Source organism: Sparus aurata, chromosome 21 (assembly GCF_900880675.1).
Source record: "Sparus aurata chromosome 21, fSpaAur1.1, whole genome shotgun sequence".
Lineage (NCBI taxonomy): Eukaryota > Metazoa > Chordata > Actinopteri > Spariformes > Sparidae > Sparus > Sparus aurata.
In genome coordinates, this window is record NC_044207.1 from 10,393,063 (window position 1) to 10,413,715 (window position 20,653).

Sequence of the window (20,653 nt, forward strand, 5' to 3'; positions counted from 1 at the left end):
TCTCTACTGTTTTTAGACATGTTGTTTAGTGACATAAGCATTGCTCAACTTTTATTAAGGAAAGATAATGAAAAACACCTGTGTGGACCTTTTATTTTTGCTTGCATGAATTACAGCTGTGTTTTGACTTAACCCTAACAATAACCCGATAATTCATATGCGATAATTAATGTAGAGGTGGAAACCGGAAGTACCTCTTGCTGAGTCAACACTGTTTTAATGCACTGGACTTGAATTTATCAGCAAGTAATATTAGTGTATTATCAATTATATCCCATTGCTTATTTCATTGAAGGTTAATTCAGAAAATGACATTAAACTTATGCCCTAACTCATTTCAGTCAACTTAAATGACAAAGTACGACGTGGGGACGTCGTTACTTTCGGCGGGAAACAAATTATGAACTCCTAGCTAATCTTTGACTCATTTTTAGTGTTTGACCTCAGCCTGACCTGTGAGGGATAGAGAAGGGCTCCATTGAGTAACATATTAGAGTGATTCTGGGAGGAAAGGTGACTTAAGTTGATTAAATCAGCGTGTGCTTTATTATCCGAGATTCATGTGTATTTATCTTGTTAACTAGGTTAATTAATCGTTAGTATAATCGTTTCCTTGCTAACTACAACCCTCAGCATCAGAGCAAGCAGAACATGGCAGCTGGGAAGATGTGCATCAGGAAGAGCAAGGAGGAAACTGCTGAGGTTTGACCACAACACACACCAGTCAACGATAATGTGTTTACCATTTAGAACACTCACTCTGCGTGTTCGCGAGTAGCTAAATGTTGAACTTGATATTTTGAAGTTAGCCCTGAGAGACACTTGAGCAACTGCGACATCGTGTGGCCACCAAGACAGAATTAGCTTAACTGGATGTTTCCCCCAGTATACGACGTCTTTGTTTATGTGTGTCAAAGTGGGCAAGATTATTCCTGGACAAGTTGAAAACCGAGCAGGAGTCCCTTGTGTTCGTCAAGAGGATGATGGCCGTGGCAATCTCCTCCATCACCTACCTCCGAGGGATTTTTCCGGAGAATGCCTACAGATCCAGATATCTGGAAGGTGAATACAGATGAGCACAAATGTTCAGCAATACCAAAGAAGTTCCTGCATAGGCCTCCCAAAGGGAAAATACTTATTGCTGTATAAAAGCTTGTTGTCATTACAATAGCCAGTGTTTTTGAAAGAATCTCTACATAGAAATTACAGCTTAACGGGGGAAAAAAATGCACATTTAAGACTTTGCAAACCCAGTAAGTAGTTCCAGTAGACACAATCCAAAGACACACAATTTGGGGGCTTATGGTGGTTATCATTTATTTTTGCTAAAGGTTTTATTGAGTTAATCATATTGTACACAAACATACCTTTACCTTTAGGTTATATCCAAAGCCCCATGGTACATGATCATACAGACCAACCAAAATTAACATTTAACAATTAAAGCAATGTAACCATATCTTTTCAGTTTGAGGCAAAAAAGTGCGACCATCTTAAATCCTTATCTTCATCATTGACTCTAGCTAACATGTGTTGTAACAGGTTCATTTTTTTAAGATCTGGAGAGGATGTTTATTACACAATTTGAGGATCATTTGGGCAGTTGTGACAACTCCTAGTGTAATAACCCCAGACTCATATTTTGATAAATACGGGCAATACTTTTTGGTTCCCAATAGGCATAGACTTGGCAATAAATGTATTAATTCTATTACTTTTTCCCCAAATGAGTTGGCAAGTTTACACAAATTGCATTTAAAAATGGTCCTATTTCTGACTTTTCTAACAGAAATGATTAGTCACTAATCCTGCATCGTGGAACTCATTATTCTATCATCGAAGTAAAATGCTGTTCTTTCTTGATGTGTCATGTGTTTCATCAGATTTGTGCATCAAAGTTTTACGTGAAGACTGCAACAGCTCTGGAGCCAGTAAAGTTGTGAAATGGTAATAATGGTATTCCTGCCTTAATGCTGCCAGACAGTACAATACCACCTAACACCAGAAGTCAGACCCATTTTTAAAACACAAAATCTTCCGTGATAATCACCACTAGGTGACTTGAAGTTATCATTTCCTATCCTAATTGATGTTTTCACCCGGTTCAATCTGTGTTCCAGGATGATGGGCTGCTTCGATGCATTAGAGAAGCAGTATGTAAGTTCATGCATCCATGGATACTTTGAATTTGTAAAGTTTCATCTGCTCTGCCATTTTGATCAATAGATACTGCCACTAGTTTCAATAATATTCAATGTTGTCCTCTCAACAGCTCCAGATTGTTTTTATTGGGGTGAGTAAATTAAGTCAGCACATGAACATTTAAAGCCAACTTATTGCTAACATAAGAGAAGCTGCCAACAGTAACTGTAAAACACTTCATTGCAATCTAGGTGTACACCAATCCAGATCAACCTAATGTAAGTTCTCTCTTGAAATACTGAAATATAATTTGTTTAGATTATGAACAGAAACATGCTTTTGCCCAGTCATAATAGCAATGTGAAATCTGATCAACAATAAAAAAAACATGAATTTGTCTTTTCCTCATTTTGCAGTGCATTATTGAGTCATACCAGTTCAAATTCAAATACACAGAGAAGGGACCAGAGATGGACATACTCAGGTTTGGGTAGACTTGATTCTTGCATCAAAGTTTTGGATTGGGTCTTCACATGTGATTATAATAACCTCTGTGAAAACACAGGAACAATGATGTGGAGGTGCAGGTGACTATGGAGGACACCAAGAGAGCCTCTGTGCTGCTCATCAGAAAGCTCTTCCTGCTCATGCAGAACCTGGACACCCTCCCCAACAATGTCTACCTCACCATGAAGCTCTACTACTACGATGACAGTAAGACATTCATGCCTCAGCTAAACTAAATGAGATTCAGCAAGAGTCCTGTGCTTTTCTTGGGTTGCATAGAATTATCATCTCCACCTGCTCTCCTTTCAAAGTCACCCCTGCTGACTACCAACCACCAGGCTTCAGGGAGGGTGAATCTGACAGCCTGTGGTTTGAAGGCGTCGCTGTGCACTTCAAGGTGGGTGAGGTGCAGACGGCCTTCCACACATTGAGAGTGCGTGTGTCAGCGGAACAAAGCCGGCTGGAGAAGCTTCAAGAGGGGAACCACCTGAGGGAGACCAAGCAGGTTTCTCAGAAATGTTCTCCAGAGAGGGAAATGATCAAGGTAGGTCCAGAAAGAGGAATTGTATCTGTTCTTTTAAGGTGCAGCAATTTGCTACCAGTGTGTCAACTGTCTATATACACGTTGTTACAGGATCCTTGCAAGAAAATCTCTGACGAAGAGGATCTACCTTCTGAAGATGGTAAGTCTGTGTTGCTTCTTTTAATAAAAATGTACTAAAACGTATCAAAGGGTTTACACTGTTGACTTTCCTTTAAACAGAGTCTGCACAGTTCAAGAAACCTACAAGACCCATGGCAAAGGTACAGTTGTACTAGAGGCATGATTATATCTGAGTGTGCAGATTATAGAAAAATAAAATACATATTTTATTATTCTTATAATTTCCATGATGAAAACTTGACAAGTTATTATCTTTTGTGTGTCTCTTTTAGAGAAATGCAGCTGCCAAAAATCTGTCAAGGAAAAAAAGAAGAACTTAGCCACAACACAACACACAAAACAAAGGCTGTCAGCAATGTTAACACAAATATGAATTACTTCTTCATTTTTATTACAATGTTCAGCACCGTTTAATGCTATGTTACAACTGACATTAGAAGCAAATGTGTTTGACAGGTTCCCTACATGATAATCTCTCCCAACAAGGCAGGATGATACCGCCACAGTTCTAATTTTGACAACGTTGCACAAAAAATCTACATGAACTGTACAATCTAGATTAAGTGCTTCATTATTAGGTATATAAAAATATACTGATATGTTTAAGAAATAAAGCTTGACTTGTAAACAACGCTGTAAACATGTTATTCTGTGCATGGATGACTTATATATTGAGCAAGAAAACACAGTGCAAATCATATTGTATCTATGCTATGGTGGCTGAAATCAATCAAGATTCAGTAAATCATAACGGACTTTGATTTGACCTGTCAGCCATTTGTTTCAGATTGCCTCTGTGTTACATTTACATCACATTCAGAATATATTGAAAAATCATGGCTCGTTTTTAGGGCAGACTTGAGTTTCCTTCACTTTAAGCACCAGTATCTCATGTTCTGTCCCTTAGTGATGGAAGTATTCTTAACTAGAACATCCGTTTCAGTCTCTGGGGCAATGTCACAGCTCCATCATACTCCTGATGTATGGGTCTTAGAATAAGCTGTCCACATCTCCCATCTCCACGAACACAGTCTTCAGCTGGGAGTAGTATTCGATCGTCACCTGGCCATTCTCTCGTCCTATACCTGATGAATATAAAGATCAAACATTTACTTCCACTTCTACTTCTTTGACTGGACAGTGCTGAAGCAATATTTTAAATAAGAAAGCACTCTCCGATGTTATCATATGGTCGTCTAGCGATAGCCTTGTAATAGACTCTGCAGGAGGGTAAATTTTTAAAACGTTTTCTTTTTGACATACTTAGTGCAATCACACATAGGTCATTACTTTCACACAGCAAGTGATTTGGCTCTTGGTCTGTGTGTTAACCAGACTATACCTGACATTTTGAAGCCTCCAAAGGGAACCTCCACAGGAGTGATGTTATAGTTATTGATGAAACAGGAACCAGCCTTGAGATGCTCAACTACACGATGGGCTCGCCTCACATCACTACAGACATGAAACACAAGGTAAAAAAAATAGCCTTCCTTCACTCATGTGTTCATTTTCAAGTTTCACAAACCTACCTAGTGAAAACTCCTGCAGCCAGACCCAGGGAGGTGTCATTGGCTCTCCGTAATACCTCCTCTTCTGATTCAAAAGACAACACAGACATGACAGGACCAAAGATCTCCTCCTTCACACAGGTCATCTCATCTGTGCAGTTGCCTAAATGAGGGAAAAAGAAAAGACAAGAATTTGGAAACACTGGAGTAACCTTAAGAGTCACGTGTTGACTGAAAAAAAGTAAAATAGTCAGCAACACTACAAAGAGTAAAAAGAAAGTTATACGTCTTCTGAATGCACTGTGTTCATGGAGGAATGTGTGTATGTCTTACCCAGAACACATGGAGTCATGTAGTATCCACCTCTGAGTTTAGGATCTGATGGGATAAAAGGTTCACCTCCACACAACACTGTAGCTCCCTAGTAAAAAACACAATGTACATGACAGACAGCCTGTTTACACACTGTAGTAGTATTCTAGTAGTACTATAGTATAGTAGGTTTTACCTCTTTCTTTGCCTGATCAACAAAGGAGAGGACTCTTTCCAGGTGTGGCTGGCTGACCAATGCCCCCATTCGGGTGCTCTCCAATAGTGGGTCTCCTATCTCAATCGCCTGGGTCCTCCTCACCACCTCCTCCATAAACTCAGGCAGAATATCCCTCTGGACAAACACCCTGGTAGCATTGCTACAGACCTGTGACACATTTAATCCATCCAATCAAATGAGTCTAACACAAGCTAAAATTGTAAAAGCCAAACACTCCATCTACCTGGCCTTGAGAGAGGAAGTTTGCCATGAGAGCACCCTTCACAGCGTTCTCCACATCGCAGTCCTTGAAGATGAGCAGAGGAGATTTTCCCCCGAGTTCCAAAGTTACAGGCTTCACCCCCTTGGACGCCATCTCCATAATCTGTGTTAAAGTCATGGAAGAGTATCTATCAATGGAAAAGTCACACCTCAACATCAATAACACGAACTCTTCAAATCCTAAATCGAGAGGTATGTACCACAGTGTTTAATGATTTAGATGTGTTATTCTGTTTAATGTCTCATACTCATAAAACCAAGAAAGGTTGAGCCAGTGTTAAGAATTTATAGTTCCCACCTTCTTGCCTGTGGGCACACTCCCAGTGAAGGAGACCTTAGCGACGTCTGGGTGATGGCAGAGTAAGCTGCCGGTCTCCTGGCTGCCCTGCACCACGTTGAACAGCCCCTCTGGAGCCCCAGCTTGGGTGTACAGCTCTGCCAGCAGGACTGCTGTCACAGGCGTCACTGGTGACGGCTTGAACACCATAGAGTTACCTATTTTAGACACAAGACACAAGTAAAACTTGACTCATTTAATTAATTCAAAACCACTCAGAGCCTATATTTAGGCAAATAGGCTATCCTTTATCATCAATACCTAAATAATGAATTTTAGCACTTCTTGCATAAAATTATGAGGATTTGTGTGAAGATGCAGACTCATGACTACTGAGACAAACCATTTTCATTCATTATGCTGCTGTAGTGCCATCTATAGGTGAAGTGCCATTAACACTGTATAACTGTCGACCTGTAAATTTAGCTTCATTGCAAAATATGTTTCAGAGTTATGGCAGTTTGTCAAATAAGCTAAACCTACAAAACTTGACAACCAATCACACAAATACGGTTCGGCATTTGAAGGAAAAAAAAATCAGATTCACCCAATATCACATGAACCAAATTTGGGAAAGACTGATTGCAATTTGTAGTGCTTTACAAATTGTTGCACTGTAGGATTAGACAAACCTAAAACCTCTAAGTATTTCCTTGGCCAACTGACAAGTAAACAAGCCATTTGAATAACCTAACTTGTGACTTGACAACTTTAGAGATACCCCATACCACAGGCCAAGGCTGGAGCTGATTTCCAGGCTGCAATTTGAAAAGGATAATTCCAAGCACCGATTCCGACACAGACTCCCAGAGGCTCCCTGCGGGTGTAGGCAAAGGACCCCCCAGGCAGCTGGACATGCTGGCCTTGACGAAGGAAAAAGCAGAAGTATAAACAAGGTAAGCAAAAGTAAAAAAGAAATCTGAATAATGTATGTCATAACCTTTGCTGAAAGTCTTTTCTTTTACCAACACATATGATGGAAATCGTGGTCTGATGGCCACTGCAACAGGTCACTGAACATTTCTACGGTCCAGTACCAGTTTTTTTTTTTTTGTCTATACCCTCCAACATTTATATAGATGGCTTTAGAACTGTAAACACTAGGTGACTGGTACCTGACATTAGAAAAATGGGATATCATCACGGCACCTCTTGTAACTAACAAGTGAGAGCTGCATCGTACCAACCTGCCAGAGTGCAGGCCATCCCTGCATAGTACTCTATACACAGTCTGGCAGAGTCCACATCCAGACGGGCCTCTGTGATGGACTTCCCATTGTTGACCACTTCCATTTCAGCTATCTCCTCTCTCCTGCTCTGTAGATGAAAGCCAGGATAAGAGTAATACATTTTGTTCATATAATTGTTACACAACATGTTGCAGGCTCCCTTCTGTGCAGTTGGCTAGTGTAATTCAGTAGAAAGAACACAACAAGGTCTGCTGATTATCTTGAGTAACCAGGTCATGACCTCTGGAAAGAGACATTGCTGCTGAGTTTTTGAACAGTATTTTTTCAGTGCTGTGAGCACCACAACCTGCATGCCATCTAGTTCCATTACAATTCAGATATCTCCAAAACACAGCAACTTACAGCAAAACAATCTAGATGAATTAATAGCACCATTAATATCCATTGGTACTGCTCCATAGAAGGGCTCTGTCCACATCGGTACCCATGTCACACTCATGACCATTAACTAACCTTAAGAGGAGAGATATATATTTTTGATATAGGGGCGAACTGTCAATAAAATTAGTTAAGGTCGAGGCCATCATCCCCTATAAAATGTGTGGTAGTCGCAAGGGAAAAGATTCAGAAAAAGAGATGTTACAATTATGTGGTCTTTGTACCAGTTGACATGTTTTCAGGTGGAGCATGGAAACAGACAACCAAAAAAAAAATCAAGGAACATGACAAAACAAAAAACACCTCAATGATATGGGCAGCTTCTATCATGATCCTCGCCCTCTCCATCCCAGACAGCTTGCTCCAGTGGCCAAAGGCCGACTTCGCAGCCTCCACAGCCTGATTGACCTCCACAGCCCCACATGGTTCCAACTGACAGAGGACTCGCCCTGGAAAGTGAAATATATGGTGGTTACAAAAGATGAGTACACAGCTTTAATATAGAAATCAAACAGCGAAACAATTTCTATTTGGCAAGGATGCCTCACTTAAATTTTTGTTTACTTAGCTCAAGCTTAATATGCTTCTGGTCGCAGCATTCTTATTTCAAGGTGGCATTTACACTTTGGTGTTGAAGGTTTCTTTTATAATATCATTAGTCATAAGATAAGGAGCATCATTTAGCCTGAAGAGGTGATTGTATGCAGGCTGTGTGCTACTTCAAATGGAATTATGTCTGTTTAAACACGTGCTTCACAAAAAGCCTTCAATTCAATACGACTGAAAGCCATACAATGTGCAGGCTGCCAAGGAATGCTGTGATAGTCAGGGCATGGTTGTTTGACTTGGTTCTGCTCTACTGAAGCTGCTCAGGGGACATGAGAGAGGTTGCACAAGGGAAGAGGCCAGTGTGACTTCATTGACACAGTATATATGGGTCAGCATGTACAGGCCTGTGTGTCTGAAAAACAGCATGTGTGCAAAGTTGACTTTCCTGGGTATGTAAATGTCAAATGTAGGCCATGTTATGTAGAAAGTAGGACGTCATAACCCCAAAATGCATGATAATGTTCTACCAAGCCTGAAATCACCAGACAGACCCAGTGACCAAAGTTCAGTTAGGAAACATAAGTGTCAATGGACAGACAACTTGTTGTAATATCAAATAAATGTGTGGCTTACCCGTTGCAGGCTCGTAAACGTTTTCCTTGTCGCGTTTCTCTTGGCTGGTCCGTCTCTTCCCAGCCCAGAAGTTCAGCGGCGCCGTGATGTCCACTGAGCCCGAGGACACGCATCGTACTGCGGCCACGAGAGGAGCAGCAGCGGGCCGTCGCAGGTACGCAGCGAGTCTCTGCAGCATACTCAAATTTAGTCTGTTTCTCGGAGTTTAGCTGATAACTGCAAAACATACATACTACAGGTCAAATCCAGGGTTTTCTGATGGTGGTGCTTCATATCAACAAAACCGACAACATTAGAAAACCTGCAAGGTGTTTCACTAAATTAAACTAAACTAAACTAAACTGAGTACTTCGCTACATTAAGTGTTCAAAACACCACCTACTTTTTCCTCGTCGTGTCATTCGTGGCGTTGTACAAATGTATTTAAGTCTTTGTAAACTTACGTAAAGGATTCTTCACACTTCCTATTGTTTTTTTAGGTTATAAATCTAAAAAAAACGTAATGTGATGTTGGTTAACGTTACATTATGTAGCTGTGTCTCAACCAGGAGGCGGGGCATCCTATGTTCGACCGTTGCTGAGGTCACCGGAAGTTGTCAGCCGATTGGTTATTTTCACTGTCAAACACGCAATAAAAAAAGATTTTTTTATTTATTTACAAATGACCAAGTTGATAATAAACAAGATGTGACAATTACACTATGTTGAGAAATACATGAAATTAAATTAACGTAAATAAAAAAAGCGTGCATAAGAGTGACGTTGGTGTTCTGGGAGGAGCTTCGCCACAATGATATTCCAGCAAAGCAGCGCAGGCGGCACACTGCAAGTATGGCCGGGGATAGCGAAACACATCTAAGGGACCGTGACGAGAATACCAACATTATTCGACAGCCCTTTCTCATCGGTGTGTCCGGAGGCACCGCCAGCGGAAAGGTTAATACCCTCGCTACGTAATTTGGCAGTTTTCGCAATTTGTCATGGTCATTCTGGCCTAATTCACGAAAGGGGGTCAGTAGGCAGCTGGGTCCTCACTGACCGCGTGGCTTTGGCGACGCGGCGTTGATTGACAGCTCTATCATCTGTTTAGCCACCCAGCTCTTTGCCAGCGCCGGTTTAGCTAAGCTTGCTTGTCTATTGCCTGTCCTGGGCTGTTTTTTTGTCTCACATTGCGTCTTTCCATCTCGTACGGGATGGCGGTCGCTAACAGGACCCACTGACTTCAGACTACGTGGAGATCAGTGGCGATAGCTTACCTAGCCGCCTAGCTAAATTCCATCACATGCTAACAGTGCCGGGTGCGCTAGACAATAGCTGGCTTGTGTCAGCTTCCCTTAACTCCCCTGTTTGTAAACAATGTGAACTACATTTATGTCCTAAACAGAATATATTTTATGACATTGAAACGGTGTTTTCATGAGCCAAATTAACTTTTGTGTAGCGTTAAGATATATATTTTTTGGTTATCTGGGGCAACAGCCGACGTTGGATAACGGTAACCTAGATGTTGGTCTAATATAACGAGTGATAACAGACACAGGCGCCAGTGGGAAACGGCAGAGAGGAAGGTTTCTCCGAAGCCATCGCGCCCACGTCCCTTTGTTCTACACGGAAACCGTTTAATGAAACGGAGTAAATGTTTTGACCAGGCGGATTAGTGTACGTAACACAAACCGAGATCATCTTAAACTTAAACCGAGCGTGAGCGATTTAACACACCGCTAGCAAATGCACAGCTTCCCCGACTGCGTGGGTAGCGCTGACCCCCACGTCCATGTGACAGGCGCGGTGTTATTTTTAAAGACGCCATCGGAGTTCTTTGTTATCAGTGTATTTTGCGAGTGGTGCCAGAAACCGCGCCTCGTTTAATCCGAATTCGCGCGTTCAGCGGAAAAGCTCACTACCAAGGCCATTATGTTTTTCAGCGTCGACACATTGTCGTGACTGTATTTGTTTCCCGTGCGGTGCGGTTGCATTACGTCTTCACTTTGTTCGTCACAGATTGTCCCAGATAGCCGCACGCCGACACGGAGCAAGTGTTTTGCTTCCGGAGAAGTCCTGACAAGGGACCGGAGGAAGAGTATGACGCTTCACTAGACGAGCTTTAATTAGTGGGCAGGCTGCTCATGGATTGGATCGAGTCGTTTTAGTCTCCTCATTTGAACGCAGCAGCGATTAATGTAGTGGATTGTATTGTATTGACATTGACTCCACTGATAACGCTTAATTACGATATATATCGTCCTTTTTTAGTTTTGAATATAAAGATATTAAGAGGTTTAGTTAATAAACTTCATCATCCATGAACTCATTAGTGATCATTTTCAATAATTGACAAATTTTGCTGAATAACTAGATGAATGTCAAATGCTCAGCAAGTGGAAAAAACACCAGATAACTCAAATGTTTTGCTTTATCTTCAACAGTGAAGCAACTGAATAATCAAAACAATAGATTATCTGTCCAAAAGACTGAAGATGATGCAGTAGATGGGTTCAAAAGCAGGCCCCTTTGCCCGAAATTGTTGCATTCAAGTGCATTGGCGCAACTTCCCAGCACCTAAGTGGGGGGCGTCCAAATTCATTGCAGTGCAGTCATACGCACACAAAGGCGACACAGCCTCGGGTAGCTGGAGAACGCCCAGTCAGCATTGGGTATGAGATTCATTTAGTTGGGAAGGTCAGTGGGGACAAATGTGTTGGGCCACCAGGCAGTTCACCTATGGCAGGGTTAGCTGACTCATTCAGTGTGGGGAATTACCCACCCACCTCATTTCCTGGTACAAATACAACTAGGTTTAACAGGATGTTAACGGTGTTAATTCTGTTCCATGTGGAAGGAATTGAAACTTTTATTTTGGTGCTTTCTCTCATATCAAGTTCAAGTGAACCAGTGGCACCTTGCACAACCAAAACCATTTCCATCTCTATTTATATAGACGGTGTAAGCTCAAACATCACATTTCCCATCTTGTGACGTAGTCCCACATTCTCATCTGTTTCTCCAGTCGTCGGTATGTGGGAAAATCATGGAGCTGCTGGGCCAGAACAAGATCGACCACCACCAACGGCAGGTGGCGATCCTCAGCCAGGACAGCTTCTACAAAGTGCTAACTCCAGAGCAGAAGGCAAAGGCACAGAAGGGCCAGTTCAACTTTGATCATCCAGGTATGCCGACACTGAGTAGTTGGTGGTACAGGTCATGCACTATGTGGGGAGCTACACCATAGCTGATGCATGTTACCCTTATGACTGATGTCATTTGCCTTAAAAATCCTTTTCACACAATTTGAGCTGACACTTGGAATTGGTCAGAGCTGCTGCTACTTTAGCGCTACACAGATTGAATATTGAGGCTTAGGTGACGACATCTAGCAAACTCAAACAAGCAAATCGCCAAGATGGTATCAAATGCGTAATGCAGGCATGTGCTCAGCTGCGTGCTTTGCTGCCACGTTGATAATTTTTCCAGTGTGGTTTTTGGCTGAAGCATTGACTCCATTTTTGGAGCCATATTTTACCCTCCCTCCCCCCTTGCTCCTGCTTCCTTTCTTGGCTGATTTAAAATCCCCACAGTCAGCAGGCCTTTCTCAGAGGCAGCTGCTCTAAGGCTCAGAGACTGAACCCAACACCTGTTCCACGAAAGGGATTCAATGTTACCAAACGTGCAGTGTAGGGTCCCACGTGTCCATGGCCAAACCCCAAGCTAGTGTAACATGGGTTAAATGACACGACATCTCCTAAAGATTGCAACTGAGCATTTGCCTTTTCTTGTTTTCAGATGCCTTTGACAATGAGCTCATCATGCAAACACTGCGACAGATTCTGCAGGGAAAGACGGTCCAGATTCCAGTTTATGACTTTGTCACGCATTCCAGGTGTGCGCATCCTTCTGTGTGTCTTCCCGCAGAATAGACATTTGCTCTACAATGAAAGCCTCTTATTTGTTTTTATAACTTTTGTGATTGTGTAATCACACACCGTGTCTAAATGTACTTGCTCAGAGGAGGAAACTCGTTTTGTTTGTGTTCCAGGAAAGAGGAGTTTGTCACGGTGTATCCGGCCGACGTGGTCCTGTTTGAGGGCATCCTCATGTTCTACTCACAGGAAATCAGAGACCTGTTCCAGATGAAGCTGTTTGTTGACACAGATCCAGACACGCGGCTGTCACGTCGAGGTATGTAGAACGTGTTGGATGGATCTGAGCATCAGTCTGTAACGTCAAGTAGCCATAACGGGTGTAGCAATTGTAGAGCATTTTTTACCACCTAACTTGAGTATGTAAATAGTTGTTAAACTAAACTAGTCTCAGTGCTGTTGATTTAAAAAAAAAAATGTTGAAGCAGTGAATGAATTGCAGAATACCGGTGTGTGTTTAGATACATTTTTGTCCTTTTTTCTTAATGGCCCATATTTGATATAGTCTGTCTTGCTTGCTTTCAGTTCTTAGAGACATCAGCGAGCGCGGTAGAGAGCTGGAGCAGGTGCTGACTCAGTACATCACTTTTGTGAAACCGGCCTTCGAGGAATTCTGTTTACCAGTAAGTGACTTTCTTAACTTAAGAGCCCAACTGCTCAGCCAGCTCTAGCTCACAATAGGAATTTTGTTTTTAACGCGCATGTCGGCCAATGTCCAGTAAGAAACTGCAGCACGAAAAAGACCACAGACACACTTGATGTCATCAGGGAACTATTGTCATTACATTGTTTGTCCACTGGGCAACACTGCTGAGTTGTTTTGAATAGTACAGAAATCTTAGTTTTTTTTTTTTTCCCCCTTATTTATTTAACTCGTGATCTGTATATGTTATCAATACACATCTTATAATAAAAGTATTGTTGCTTGAGCATTGACATAGTATTTGTTTCTTCTAGACAAAGAAGTATGCAGATGTGATCATTCCACGAGGAGCAGATAACCTTGGTAAGGAAAATCATTTAAAAAATCTAAAGGTCCTACATTATGCTAATTTTCAAGTTAATATTTTTATTTTGGGTTTCTACCAGAAAAACTTTACATGCTTAAGTGTTTAAAAACACATAGTCCATTGCTGTAGCACCTCTATTAACCCTGTGTCTGAACACTGCGTTTTACTGCTTTTCTTTTTTACGAAGAGAAAGAGCACATGGAATATGGACGTTATGGTTCTGTTTTCATACCATTTTTAAAAAGTCATTGTCTTGAGTCTGTTAATAAAGGTAAAATGCTAAATCGATGTCGGTATTATTCATATTTTTTTCTCTTTTCTTCCAGTGGCCATCAACTTGATAGTACAGCACATCCAAGACATTCTGAACGGCGGACTAAGCAAGCGTCACAACGGCTGCACGAATGGCCACAGCACTCCACGTCAGCGGCGGACCTCGGAGTCCAGCAGCCGGCCTCATTGACCTCATCACACCTCTCTTCACAGGGCGGAGAGGGGTGTGGGGGGGTCGCGCTGTAAATAATGCCTGTTGGCATCCCTGTATTTAAGAGGAAAAAAAGAGATGCAAAAAGAATTGAAATGCCTTTTATTATTATATTATTATTCTGACTACTCTTGTTATTAGTTACTTTCATTGTAATTGTTGAACTTGAGATTTAGATTTTTGTCAGGAGGGTAAAAGAGAAACTCTTGTTATTCTTGTGATGAGACCATGGGTTAACATTGATCCCATGCATTTTCCTCCCAGATTGCATTTTGTTTTTTATGTGTCCCCTGCTGCTCCATGGAAAATTCATGATGCTAATGAATAAAAGAGGGGAATCCTTTTACTTTTTTTTTTAATTTTTATTTTTTTTATGTCTGATAAAACTTGAACCCATAATGGCCAGGGGATGTGATAAATGTTTGGGGTGGGTTCCAAACGAGAAGGTTGTGGATTAGAAGGCGAGTTGAAGAAACCAGGATTGCACTCTGTATTTCTAATGACAATCTTGGTGTTTCCCTTTCCACCAGTGTTTTTAAGTTCCCCTGTTGTATTATGTAGTGTAAAGTGTTACACTAGAGGTCTGTTTACTACACAAAGTGTCCACCACATTGATTCTGTATGTCTGCCGCAGCAGTAACACACTACACAATTTAAAAAAAAACAAACTGATTGTTGCACACAGAATAATGTGACGACCAGACCAATGAAGCCAAAGGCTGGATGGTTCAACTGATTGCTGTATTAACTCAGTTTAGTGTGGGTAATGTTACATTTATGGAATGCTTGTACCCTCTGTCAAACAAATAAAATACAAGTATTCCTGTTAAGAGGGAATTAACTTATAACCATAATCAAATTTGGATATATAATCTACCTATTTACCCTAATTTAGGCGGTTTTGCTTGCATTCACATGATGGTTATGTTAAACAAGATAAGCGTATGAAGTTTATACTCAGGTTGATAATTTTGACTTGAAATGTGGTAAAAAAGCGTGTTCAATGCCACAGCAATACCCGCTTTCCCAGGTGTGTGGCTATTAACCATCAAGACCCACCACAATGCCTCTGCAAAGTTGCCTCAGGTTAACGTGTACAGTAAGTATCCACATTAGAAACCAGTTTCCATTCAAACTCTAGGTTATAATAAAAAAAAAAAAATTGTTGAATCAATTTTGTATTCCATGTGCTGTATTTGTTGTGTGTCGTGCAATTGAATGAATGATTTGTACCATGAGATTTGTACAGTATGGGTGTTGACTTGGTTTTGGGTGTTGGATGATTTCTAATTGAATGACATCAATTGCCTAATGGTCAATAAAATGATAAAGCTCAGTGTCCCTGTCTGAAAGAGTATGATTATTTAGACAATGTCAGTTAATGATGCGTATGAGTGAGATTTACATTAGAGCTGCATGATTATTGGATTAATTAAGTAATGTAAAATAATTGCTATTTCTATGTTGATAATCATAAGTTGCACTGCCTCCATTTGTCATTTATGATTTATGATGAGTTTTGGACAAAGGAAGCATTTGAAGACATCACTTTGAGCGAGATATTGTGCCAAGCATTGCCCAAATAATTTTAATCGATTTTCACGAGATGAATCGATAATTTAAAGACGTGGTTAGTTGAAGCCCAAATTTACATACACGTCATGGGACCGTTTTTTTTTTTACAGTAAATCAGTGTTCACGTTGTCAACAATAAGTAGGTCATTCATGTTGTTTTCATTGTGTCCAGTAGAGGGTGCGATTGTCCACTGTAGACATGCTCCATTAAAATGCTGACGGACGTGTGAACACTTGTCATGACCGTAATCATCCTGATTACAAAAAATAAAATAAAATAAAAATAAAAAATAGCCACCACGCTACGTTTGATTGTGAAAGTATGACGACTCATGCTGCGTGCAGCATGATGCAAACGGGACGCACATTTCCCCATATTAATTCCAGCGACCCTATAACCAAAACGAAGCCATGCAGCTCCATTTCTAAAACAGCAGACATGGCTTATATAGTTTTATACTACTTTGTCATCTAGCTAACTCCATGGAAACAAAGAGAGAGAGAGAGAGAGAGAGAGAGAGAGAGAGAGAGAGAGAGAGAGAGAGAGAGAGAGAGAGAGAGAGAGAGAGAGAGAGAGAGAGAAGGGGGGATGACTCAGACACCAAAATGTACGAGGAGTACCTGAAAGCAGCACTGAAGTTGTCAGTGGGCAAGCTCCAAGATGGTGGTACGTGTCGCCTCAGCACGTTTCTGATGTAAACACTGAAGCAGTTCTGCTCGTTTCTAGTGCATCTTAACCTTTCCTTTTGTTGTATGCATTACAGAAATTTGGGCTGCAGTTTAAAGCCACTTTGGAGAACGTCACCAATGTGAGACCGTTGGGCGACGACTTCCGCTGGTTTCTGAAGGTAGGGTGGACGTCAACCTAGCATGCTAGCTAGCTAGCTCACTTTTTTACCTCATCTCATTTTCCTCTTCGTGTTTCAGCGTGGTCATAATAAAGCTAAACAGGCTCGTTGTCAGAGGAAAGTGTTTTCATGTTACACCCTATTGACAGCTAGCTAAATGAGGTAACGCAGGTACATGTTGACTACTGTAACTTATGTGTTGTTTATTCTACAGACTGATGCTCTGACACTGGCTTTCACTCAGACCATGTCCTTTTGTATCTTTCCCCCTTAATATAGCTGAAGTGCGGAAACTGTGGAGAGATCCCAGATAAATGGCAGTATATAACCCTAGTGGTAAGGACAAAAATAATCTCTGTTGATACAGTTTGGCAACTTTAATCTACACATTGTCACACACACCGTATCCACCATGTTCATCTGCAATGATTCCACAGGAGAGTGTGCCACTAAAAGGAGGAAGAGGCAGTGCCAGCATGGTGCAGAAATGTAAACTTTGTGCCAGGGAAAATTCAATCGGTAAGAGCTGACATGCCATTTGACTCACTTCTTCTTTATTTTTCTAAAGGTAAAAACTTGTTGGAAGTATAACATATGAATGTTTTACCTTTCAGATATCCTGGGAGACACAATCACACCCTATAATGTAAGCAAACATCCTGTACCATCACTTTGATAGAGGCATGTCGCTGATCTGTTATCATTGATCTTTTACTAGCTGGTTTTGTTGCAGACTGTCTCATGTTAATTTACTGATGGTTTATGCCTCATGTCTGCCTGTCCTACTAACACATAGAACTCTGGGAGACAATCATTTATAATTCAATTAATTTGTGCTTCAACATTTTGGAAATGGGCATAAAATTGCATTATTACATATTTATAGTTCATATAAACACCAGATTTTTAAATCTACATCAACACATGAATCTGTGACATCAATCCAATATCTAATTAATGTATTACACTAGTATCGGCAACCAATACCAAAATTGGATTTTGTTGATCAAAACTCTAACATAGAACAAGGTTTTGACAGTGCGGCTGCATTTTCTATCTATTAACAGTGTGTTTCCCTCTCTCTGATCGGGGTGTTTGTTTGTGGGGCTGAAGGTCGAGGACAGCGAACGCTTCAAGACAATGGTGCAGTTTGAATGTCGAGGTCTGGAGCCCATTGACTTCCAACCACAAGTGAGAAAAATTAGTTTTGCAGTGCATGTAGCATGGGCTCGGACTTCTCACAGCAGACATTTTGATTTGTGGGAAGGGCACAGGTGTTCCTAATAACTTTAACAGAATCAGAATTCAGAATTCCTTTGTTTGTCCCACAAACAAGGACATTTCTGTGACACAGCGACCAAAGGACAGTTCAATTTAACGATAAACAATAATAATAGTAAAAATAAACAATATAAGAAAAAGGTAAGAATTACAAATAAACTCCTATAAACATAGTATGTGCAATATAAACAGTGTAATTATACAGTGTAGCAGTGTATTGTTGTTAATTCATAATAGATATTTATAGAAATTAGTTATGTATAGAGTTTGTATTGCACAGTGAGGTCTACTGGGAGCTGCATCTGGAAGGAAGGACCTGTGATACTTCTCCTAACACACTTGGGGTGACCTGCAGGGGGTGGCACTGTGCCACCTGCACTCCGAAGGACCTGAGCTTCTTCAGCAGATGGAGTCTGCTCTGACCTTTCTTGTTAGTTGCTGCAGTGTGATCAGTCCAGTCCAGTTTTTTGTTCAGGTGAACTCCCAGGTACTTGTAAGATGTCACCATCTCAATGTCCGTTCCCTGGATGTTCAACTGTGTGCAGGGTTGTCTGTGCCTGCGGAAATTCACCACCAGCTGTTTGGTCTTACAGCGATGAGCCGGAGGTGGTTCCGCTGCACTAGTCCACAAAATCCTTGATAAGTTCTCTGCAGGCTCTGTTGTCCCGTCCCTGACGAGGCAGACAATAGCAGATTCAACAGAGAACTTTTGTAGATGGCAGTGGAATGATTGATGGGAGAAGCCTGCAGTGTACAAGGTGAACAGGAAAGGGGCCAGGACTGTTCGCTGTGGGGCGCCCCTACTGCAGACAACTGTGTCTGACACGCAGTCCTGAGTCCTCACATACTGTGGCTGGTTGGTGAGGTAGTCGAGCTCTAGCTTGTCCCCCAGGAGTGCAGGCTGTATGGTCTTGAAAGCACTGGAGAAATCAAAGAACATCATCCCCACAGTGCTTCCAGGCTTTTCCAAATGTGACAGTGATCTGCCAGGAGAAAGATGATGGTGTTCTTCACTCCGATGCCAGGTTGTTATGCAAACTGGAATGGGTCCATAAAAGGACTCACCAGAGTATGGAGATTGACCAGGACCAGGTGTGAAGTGAGAGTAACTGCTCTGTAGCTGTTGAAGTCCTTTGAATGAGGTGTCTTTGGCACTGGTACCATGCAGGAGGTTTTCCACAGCATTGGCACTTTTCTCAGCTTTAGGGTCATGTTGAAGAGGTACTCCACAATCCTGCACAGCTGGTCTGTACAGGACTTGAGGAGCCTATAGCTGATCCCGTCTGGACCTGTAGCCTTCTTCACCTTCATCGTCCTCAGCTTGTTTCTCACATGGATAGTGGAGAGGGACAGATTGGAGTAGAGGGGCTGAGTGTCAGGTGGGGAAGGTGGATGAATGACAGGGGGGGCACTGTGGGGGGTGTCTGCAAGCTGAAAGCAGTGGAAAGGGAGGTAGAGGTGAGCGTGGGGCAGTAAACAGGGGGGATAGAAGAGGTGGGAGGCAGCAGGGATGACTGACCCGGGGAGGCAATTGTGTCAGCAATGGCTTTAGTATTTCTTTAGTATTGTACTTATTGTATGTCTGTATGTCTGTCCACCTTGCTACTGTGACAAGTAAATTTCCTCGATGTGGGATAAAATAAAAGTCTAAAGTCTAAAAGTCTATTCCATTCAAATGTCCATGACCGTGCGTCAGTGGGCACCAGGAATCTGAATCAAAAGCTTCCAAATAGCAGTGTGGATCTGCTAGGCCACGATGTTATGTAAAGTTTAAAAACAGAAGTGTGAGGACATTAAATACAGCAATCTGAAAAGTCAATGCATTTGGGATCAATCATGAGTGCCCAACCACACTGGAACAGCTCACTGGCACACCTAAATTGAATGAAAACAGTTAAAGTTATTAGACACAACCTTACTTCCTACTAGGTCAACATACTTAATAATGAAGTATATTACTCTTGAGGCATGCATAATGTGATGATATCATTGTTGTAATATTGTGTGATAATATTCTTAATTTTCTGTTTTTCTTGTTGTTGTTTTTCTGAACGCAGGCTGGCTTCGCTGCACAGGGAGCAGAGTCTGGAACATCGTTTAATGACATCAACCTACAAGAAAAAGTAAACACAGTGGGAACAACCTGTCCCTTATGTAGTGTCTACACTTTTTGGCAAAAATGTGACTTGAAACAAAGTCAATTTTTGAAACTGCACTGTTGGATTTCATTCATTTGTGTCTTATATTGATTTACGCTTCTTCTATTTTCTGAAAATGACTTTCATCCATGCAACTTGACAAACCATTGTGTTGTTAATTTCAGGACTGGACAGACTACGACGAGAAATTCAAGGAGTCGGTGGGAATATACGAGGTCACACACCAGTTCAAAAAGTGCTGATGTTATTGTGTGATTAGTCTCAGAGAGGGGCAAATGAACACTGCCGCCAAACAGGCCTCTTTCCTGGCATCAAAGGACGCTCCAGATGCTAAGGTGGCATGGTCTGGTGGAAGATGAACATTAACAGATAAACAGGACAGGTTCTCCATACACGTTGTGGGTCAACACGATCAAGGGTTTTTTTTTTCACTGCCTCAATAAAATTGAAAGGTGAGCATTCTGAGTTGAGCTTTTTCTTTGCACATTTATCTGTCCTCTTCCAACATTACATTTGTGAGCGATCATATGAAAAAACTCAGTTATGCTGGACATATACCTGGACAGATGTACCATTCAGCAAATACATAATTAAGAG

At 41.4% G+C, this 20,653-nt stretch overlaps 4 protein-coding genes across 9 annotated transcripts; 3 read left to right on the forward strand and 1 right to left on the reverse strand.

Moving 5' to 3' along the window:
- The first annotated feature begins 351 nt into the window (after window positions 1–351).
- On the forward strand, window positions 352–3,944 carry zte38 (zebrafish testis-expressed 38). The gene is made up of 13 exons (XM_030403015.1): window positions 352–513; window positions 634–702; window positions 918–1,062; window positions 1,884–1,947; window positions 2,121–2,157; window positions 2,273–2,293; window positions 2,394–2,420; window positions 2,559–2,626; window positions 2,708–2,856; window positions 2,961–3,193; window positions 3,284–3,332; window positions 3,413–3,453; window positions 3,586–3,944. Exons 2-13 carry the CDS (start codon window positions 652–654, stop codon window positions 3,631–3,633), a joined length of 933 nt encoding a protein of 310 aa, XP_030258875.1. The 5' UTR covers window positions 352–513; window positions 634–651; the 3' UTR covers window positions 3,634–3,944.
- Window positions 3,684–10,829, reverse strand: aldh9a1b (aldehyde dehydrogenase 9 family, member A1b). Of its 5 annotated transcripts, none has more exons than XM_030403014.1 (13): window positions 10,762–10,829; window positions 9,307–9,399; window positions 8,783–8,998; window positions 7,904–8,049; window positions 7,160–7,289; window positions 6,701–6,835; window positions 5,934–6,130; window positions 5,598–5,738; window positions 5,333–5,521; window positions 5,158–5,245; window positions 4,846–4,987; window positions 4,656–4,768; window positions 3,684–4,398 (listed from the first exon to the last, which is right to left on the reverse strand). In XM_030403014.1, the coding sequence occupies exons 3-13, from the start codon at window positions 8,958–8,960 to the stop codon at window positions 4,304–4,306; spliced, it is 1,554 nt and encodes a 517-aa protein (XP_030258874.1). In that variant the 5' UTR covers window positions 8,961–8,998; window positions 9,307–9,399; window positions 10,762–10,829; the 3' UTR covers window positions 3,684–4,303. The 5 variants fall into 5 exon arrangements, with proteins under 5 accessions (XP_030258874.1, XP_030258871.1, XP_030258873.1 ...); XM_030403011.1 differs by having other exon boundaries at window positions 9,165–9,399; XM_030403013.1 differs by lacking the exon at window positions 10,762–10,829 and having other exon boundaries at window positions 9,307–9,499.
- On the forward strand, window positions 9,559–15,529 carry uck2b (uridine-cytidine kinase 2b). The gene is made up of 7 exons (XM_030403016.1): window positions 9,559–9,718; window positions 11,790–11,949; window positions 12,563–12,659; window positions 12,816–12,958; window positions 13,225–13,322; window positions 13,657–13,705; window positions 14,036–15,529. The coding sequence occupies exons 1-7, from the start codon at window positions 9,614–9,616 to the stop codon at window positions 14,170–14,172; spliced, it is 789 nt and encodes a 262-aa protein (XP_030258876.1). The 5' UTR covers window positions 9,559–9,613; the 3' UTR covers window positions 14,173–15,529.
- An 810-nt stretch (window positions 15,530–16,339) lies between these two features.
- czib (CXXC motif containing zinc binding protein) lies at window positions 16,340–20,521 on the forward strand. Of its 2 annotated transcripts, XM_030403256.1 has the most exons (8): window positions 16,348–16,435; window positions 16,533–16,616; window positions 16,896–16,952; window positions 17,054–17,135; window positions 17,231–17,262; window positions 17,730–17,807; window positions 19,955–20,020; window positions 20,221–20,521. In XM_030403256.1, the coding sequence occupies exons 1-8, from the start codon at window positions 16,430–16,432 to the stop codon at window positions 20,296–20,298; spliced, it is 483 nt and encodes a 160-aa protein (XP_030259116.1). In that variant the 5' UTR covers window positions 16,348–16,429; the 3' UTR covers window positions 20,299–20,521. The 2 variants fall into 2 exon arrangements, with proteins under 2 accessions (XP_030259117.1, XP_030259116.1); XM_030403257.1 differs by lacking the exon at window positions 17,730–17,807 and having other exon boundaries at window positions 16,340–16,435.
- Window positions 20,522–20,653: the final 132 nt, after the last annotated feature.

Bases quoted from the DNA above. Each gene is read 5' to 3' on its own strand.
- aldh9a1b (XM_030403014.1), bottom strand. From the start codon at position 8,960: ATGCTGCAGAGACTCGCTGCGTACCTGCGACGGCCCGCTGCTGCTCCT. The intron at 6,131-6,700 runs GTATGGGGTATC...TGTCTAAAATAG, and splicing joins AGCTCCAGCCTTGGCCTGTG to GTAACTCTATGGTGTTCAAG. The intron at 5,522-5,597 runs GTAGATGGAGTG...AATGTGTCACAG, and splicing joins ACTTCCTCTCTCAAGGCCAG to GTCTGTAGCAATGCTACCAG.
- zte38 (XM_030403015.1), top strand. From the start codon at position 652: ATGGCAGCTGGGAAGATGTGCATCAGGAAGAGCAAGGAGGAAACTGCT. The intron at 3,194-3,283 runs GTAGGTCCAGAA...ACGTTGTTACAG, and splicing joins CAGAGAGGGAAATGATCAAG to GATCCTTGCAAGAAAATCTC. The intron at 3,333-3,412 runs GTAAGTCTGTGT...TCCTTTAAACAG, and splicing joins GGATCTACCTTCTGAAGATG to AGTCTGCACAGTTCAAGAAA.
- czib (XM_030403256.1), top strand. The intron at 16,617-16,895 runs GTAGGGTGGACG...CCCTTAATATAG, and splicing joins ACTTCCGCTGGTTTCTGAAG to CTGAAGTGCGGAAACTGTGG. The intron at 16,953-17,053 runs GTAAGGACAAAA...ATGATTCCACAG, and splicing joins GGCAGTATATAACCCTAGTG to GAGAGTGTGCCACTAAAAGG.
- uck2b (XM_030403016.1), top strand. From the start codon at position 9,614: ATGGCCGGGGATAGCGAAACACATCTAAGGGACCGTGACGAGAATACC. The intron at 9,719-11,789 runs GTTAATACCCTC...CTGTTTCTCCAG, and splicing joins GAGGCACCGCCAGCGGAAAG to TCGTCGGTATGTGGGAAAAT. The intron at 12,959-13,224 runs GTATGTAGAACG...GCTTGCTTTCAG, and splicing joins CACGCGGCTGTCACGTCGAG to TTCTTAGAGACATCAGCGAG.